Below are 6,000 nucleotides of genomic sequence, written 5' to 3' on the forward strand. Positions count from 1 at the left end.
GATGGATGGAATAATAATTGGCCTCTACCAGCTATTACTTTTAAAAGATAGATATATTTATTTGAAAGATGAGCTGCTTAACCCACTGGTATCAAGGGGGCAGCATGTGGATATGAAACCATGATCTGGGGTCCTGGTTATATTCAGAGAAAGGAGTTACAAAAAGGAACTTTCACTTTACTGAGTGAAAAGTCTGACAAGCAAGATAAAAATAGAGGTGTGTTGGATGTCCCAAAAATAATCCAGGCTACCTGCTAATGAGATGGTGAAACCCAAATGTGGAGACACCAGGCTCCTGAGTGGCTCAGGAGGCACAGCTTGCTTTCCAGCTTTTTGGCACCCACAGTGTCTTTTAGGTGTCACATAAACTGCAACTCCACGTTTCAGAGCAGCAAACACAAGCTTGTAAGGAAAAATAAGCTGGATATTGTCTAAGTAAACTCAACAACCAGCACACCTTGCTACATCCTGTTTCCCTTTTCCCCAACCCTCACAGTCAGGCATTCATCTCTATTGCCATCAGATATTTGTGTTAAGAAGTTAAACATCTGGAAAAGTCCACAGGAATACATTTGGTCAAGAGTATGTTATAATTAGATCCAAGATTTTAAAACCCTATGATGAGCAGTTGCTCACCAGAGCAATGAACCAGGGACAAACCATGACTATGCTCACTTCCCATCTCCTTGCTTATGGATACTGGTCAGGTCAATCTGTCCTTCCCCTGAGGGAGGCAGAAAAGCTGGGAAGATGAGAGGCAAACAAACTGCCTCTTCTTTTATCCAAAATAAAAATTCCAAAAACTGAAGAAAAATAATACATTTTGTGACTCGAACTGAAAGCAAAAATTAATTTCAGTGGAGGAAACTGTCATCTGTTCCAGTGGGTCTTGTCCAAAATTCAATAGCATTAAGCCTTTTCCTTTCCTTTTTATTTATTTAGTTAAGTGTTTTAGATACCTAATAACATCACAACAGTTACTGGATTTTTAAATTTTTTTTCTTGTTTGTTGGACTCACATGTGCAGAGAATTCCTGGAGAGCAAGACTGAAGGATTTAGGTTAAAAAGAAAGGCTCCACCAAGCCTTTGGGAAGAGAACAATTTTGTAGTGTGAAGGTTGCTATTCAAAAGTAAGAATTTACTAGCAGTTGCTTTATGAGGTTGCTTGAGAGGTGCCTGAGAAAGTCGATTAGAAAAATCACCTTCCCCACAAAATGTACACATGGAGATATTTTGCAGATGTTGACTTTTAATATCAACACAGTAACTCAGGTGTGTGCAGCTACGTAAGCAGAGTTATCTTTTTTTGTTGCTTTTTGCCAACAGAATCCCTCAGGTTATAGGAGTGGGAATGACAGCTGTGGTAAAATGAGACACCACTATGCATGAGAATAAGGGCATTTATGTAAGAGAAATTAAGTATTGCCTCGACCAAAAGCATGCACTGAGAAGCCTGCAATGGGGAAAAAAAGAAAAAAAAAATAAAATATGGCAACTACTTTAGTAGGAATATAAGAAAAATAACAGGATTGTTTTTTTAAGACTAGACTTAATGGAAAGATTACAAAGCTGAACAGAAAGAAGTTTCCTTTTGTAATGCCTTCTTCTAATTAATAAAGACAGAGTTCATGCATTCCTTATAAATTTCAGTAAAAATTATGACAGTGGTTTGTTTATTAAATTAGGTTGTTGGCAGGATGAAAAAAAAAATTCTATAGCATGAATTATGGCTGAAAATGGCTCATAGCCTACATAAAAAGTTAGAGCTAAATAAATACAGATGTAAGTTATGTTTATATAATGAGAAACGCTGCTGAGCTAAGAATTTTAGGTTAGTAAGTGTGAACTACAGACCCGATTCTGCAAACACTTATCAATACCCTCAGCTTCTCTGACACAAGAAGCCTCATTGATCCCAACAGGACCATATGTGAGCATAATCTTAAATATATGCATAAGTGCTTGCAGGCCTGATGCCTGAAAGCATAAACAGAATAGAAAAGTATTTCCACAGGAATTCACTGAGCAGTAGAAACCCACACATTTTCCCACTTCTCAGCATTAATAATTTCTTTTAACATATCTAGTTAACATTTTTCTGAGTGGCATTTGCTTTCCCAGAGAAAATTTTATCTGGTTTCTTCAAACTCTTTGGAAAAATCTATTTAATTATTCATCAGATCCTTGGCAAATATTTGTGAAACAAACCAGCATAAAGGACTGGTGCCTTCTACACTCAGCTACTTCAATAGGAGCTGAGGGTACACATCTCTTAGAGGGAGCAAGCACCTATTGAATTTAGGATTACAAACAGCTTTGAAGACAAAGAGCTATTCTGCCAAGCTGGAACAGGGAGAGGGGAGTGAAATGCCCTCTGTTTTTGTTTTGTTTTTCAGCAGTAGTCATCAACTTTGAGGACAAAGAGCAAAACAAAACATTAATCAAATCCAGATTTTTCAAAGTACATTTGCACTCAACAACTCCCATTTTAAGCACCTACAGTCACCAGCAGATGTTCCCTTCCAGGACCAGCTGACCTTACAGAAGAGATTACTGTCCCCAGGCTGCTTCCAGCCACGTGCCCCCATCCCACCCTTGCTGGAGTTTACTGTCCTTTCAGAAAAGCCAAATTGCCTTGCACCATTTCTCCTTCAATCATTTCAGCAACAAGCTGGATTGGCAAAGAGTGATTATTTAAATGGCTTAATTCAAATGAACTTCATCGGCCTGGAGGAGACCAGGGAGCAAGCACACAACCATCCTAGCTGGCATGTCCATGGCGAAGAATAGCCTGGAGCAGGGAGGGGAGACAAACAGCTGTGGGAAAAGCAACGTCCTCAGCTGGCACAGCTGGAGCCAGAAAAGAACATTCATCCATGGCTTGAGTAAGCAGATGGATTTCCAAAAGGGCTCTGCTTTCATTTAGGGCAATTCAAAGGAACAGATGAATCTCCTAGAGAGCTCCACACCCTATAGATAGAAGAAATGCAATCCAAAACTTGGGTGCTGAGCATGTCAGAAAATATGCAACATCCTTTAGATGCACAGTCAAAAATCAGGGCAGTCTGGAAAAAAGATCGGACTTCAATTTTGGGCGCTTAATAGATGCAACCAACATGAAAAAAAAGAAATCACCACACTTCACTGAGACACAGGACAACCTCTGCACCCACATTTGCTTACTTGTTTGTCATTTCACTACATTTAGAGCAGGCCTACTTGAAAATTCTCCCCTGTGGTCTGGAGGCCAGTCCCTTTCAAATACCTGGCCCCAGAGGTATAAACGCTTCCAGGACAATTTTGAAACCAGCAGCCAGAGACAGAAACCAAATAAATCCACATTTAAAGTAGCAATGCCAACCAATGAAAATGATTTGCCTACCATGTTCCAGATAAGAAGGCGTACCTTCCGAGGGATCGAGTCTTCGAGCTCTCCGCCCATGCTTGGAATTGTTGTGCACAAACATATTGTCCGACACTGCCAACACATGGCCATCGACGTTGACTGTTGTAGACACCACGACCTGCAAGTACAAGAGCAAAATGGAGGAAAATTTGGATATATCCGTGCGTTTTTTAAGAAGTGAGGAGTGTAATAAACTCAGTTAAATAAATAACAGCTGGGAGCTGTAGAAAATTGTGAAGCTATTTCGCATAATAACTGGTGCTTATGCTGTACAAATCCAACAAGAGACGCTATTGATGAGTGGGTCTTTGGCATCGAAAGCTTTTGATGTAGTTTTAAGTCAAATTGCAGAGTTTGTAGCTGTGTGGCAGACGGCACACTGTTAACCATCATTTTAACAAGAGGATCTTTATTAAGTATTTTTTCCCCTATATACAAGGGCAGCTGTGTTTTACCCTAAATTATCCTTCAGTTTCCACGCTGAAGTAGATAGAGATGTTGACATTGCAAATGAGAATCGATTCAGAATAAAAGAAAACAAAAGTGTATTTTGTGAAGCTGTAACGAGAGTTGTTGCCTGCCTCGCCCCCACCCTTCTCTGCTGCTCTCCCCTCAGCACATTCACTGCAGGTTGTTGGACTTGCCCAAATTTCTTCCGAGCTCTGTCTTAAGGAGTACGTATAGGCATGTTTGTGTACACACACATGCTTGACAGTGGGGTCTTGATCTGGAGAACACAACCCTATTCATCCAGTGTTAGAATTATTTGTATTTCTCAACTTATCTCAATGTCAACACCTGGGATTTGGTTTGAGGCAAAGTGAGGGAGACACAGCAGGACTGCGCTGGAGGCAGGATCCGACACTTCTGCTCCCCAGAGCTGCCAAGGATGGGAGAGGAGCCAGCCCAGCAGGGACAAACAGGTAAATAATGGGTCCAGAGCAGAAGACCCAGCTGTTCCGAGGTGTCCAGAGGGACTCCTCAACCCTGAGGCTCCTAAAGGAAATCCCTGTCCAGGCACAGGGCACATAAGCCACAAAATATCACAGAGAAACAAGTCCTTTGCAGAGCTGCGAGCTCATCACACCACATCTCCTCCTACCCCATTCAGACCAAGCAGTCTCACAGCCTGCCTGGCTTTCTTTCAGCCACCCCTCCCACAGCCTTTTCCCAACAAAAGAATGGCATTCCCAGGGTTTTACCCAGCCAAAGATTTGGCCTTCAGCTGGCTGCTGGTTTGCCAGGAGCACGCGTCGCCTCCAAGAACTTTGACTAAAACAATAAGAAGAAATGACCTACACTTCTCCTTACATTAAACAGGGAAAGGGATTAAAGACTGAAACCCACAGAGATATGTTTATTCATGCGACCTCTTACAACCAAATATAATAATTGTCTGTTAATTGCAGTTTCAGCTCCCACCTCATGCTTCGACATGTGAAACAGCAATCAGCAGCTCCTGTTTAATCCACCTATTATGTTGACTAATTAACTTTGCTCGACAGTTTATTTCTTCCTCCATTATCAGCCCCTGTCAGCCGCAAGCACAGTGCCGCAAAGGGGGACCTCAGCCCTTTTGATTGATCACCGATAGATTGACATGCAGATTAATTTAATTAGAATCACCTCACTTGAGAAATGAAAGACAATGGCAAGGGGGCTAATAGATCTGCTCTTATAATGAGGCAAGCCTCCAGAGCCAAGGCAGAGGATTTCTGATTTATTTTGCTGAATTCCCCAGTCGCTCTGAAAGGCTCTCGCTTTAATTGTTCTTGGTTTTGAGAGGCTTTAGCCTCTGAAGAGGTGAAATGCTTTACAAGGATTGGCAAACATTGCTTCAACTCTCTCAGGAAGCTGCTGCCTCTCAAAGTTGGTCAAATGGGGACACTTAAAGGATCACTTACAACTATTCAATTTCATCACTTGAATTGGAGCTGGGGAAAAAAAAAAAAGTGAAAGGAAAAATTTTCTATTTCTGGCCCCCAATTAAAATACTCAAAAAGTAAGCAAAGACACTAAACTGCCTAGAGCCGATCCTGAAGTCTGTCTTGAAAAAGAGGAATACAAAAGAGAAAAGTTTACACCTAAAAGATCCTAACCCCATCCCTCAGAATGGCATTCCAAGCAATAGATTTTTGTGCATGTTTTAAGTGAAAGATATTAAAATACAGAATAAATTATTCAAGAGCTCCTACAGATGGAAATTTGGGAAAAAGAAAGCACCAAATACTACAGATAAGGTCTTCTGAAATCAAACTAAGGAGAGGAAAAAACCCAAGCCCTATATATAAAATTCCAAAAGGGATTTCAAAAGTAATTTATCCATTGAATTCCTGAGGGATAGAATAAGTTTATGATATTTTCAATAAAATATGATCTTATAGTAAGTGGCTTGGGGTTTGCAATCTTATTTGTGCACTTGCAACCATTGTAAATTCTTTGCAAGTGGGATTTTGAGCCAAACCCTTGGCATTGCCTGTCATAGCTCCACGATTTATGCCAGCTCCTTGTCTTCTTCTAAGGGTCTGATTAGATGCATATGAAAATTAAAAAATTACAATTAATAACAATGGCTACAAGATAAAATATTTTT

General features: G+C 40.6%; 1 protein-coding gene across 6 annotated transcripts in view; it reads right to left on the reverse strand.

The window, feature by feature from the left end:
- Positions 1–6,000, reverse strand: part of EBF1 (early B-cell factor 1) — a 261,012-nt gene that overhangs the window by 88,387 nt on the left and 166,625 nt on the right. For 3 of the 6 annotated variants that reach the window (XM_017728154.1, XM_017728152.1, XM_017728151.1), the window contains exon 4: positions 3,408–3,525. In XM_017728154.1, the coding sequence (XP_017583643.1) occupies positions 3,408–3,525 (118 nt within the window). Of the gene's footprint in view, positions 1–3,383; positions 3,526–6,000 lie in introns of all 6 variants that reach the window. The other 3 variants (XM_017728150.1, XM_017728153.1, XM_017728149.1) reach the window with 1 other exon arrangement.

The sequence above is a fragment of the Corvus brachyrhynchos genome, unplaced genomic scaffold, assembly GCF_000691975.1.
Source record: "Corvus brachyrhynchos isolate BGI_N302 unplaced genomic scaffold, ASM69197v1 scaffold21, whole genome shotgun sequence".
Taxonomy (NCBI): domain Eukaryota; kingdom Metazoa; phylum Chordata; class Aves; order Passeriformes; family Corvidae; genus Corvus; species Corvus brachyrhynchos.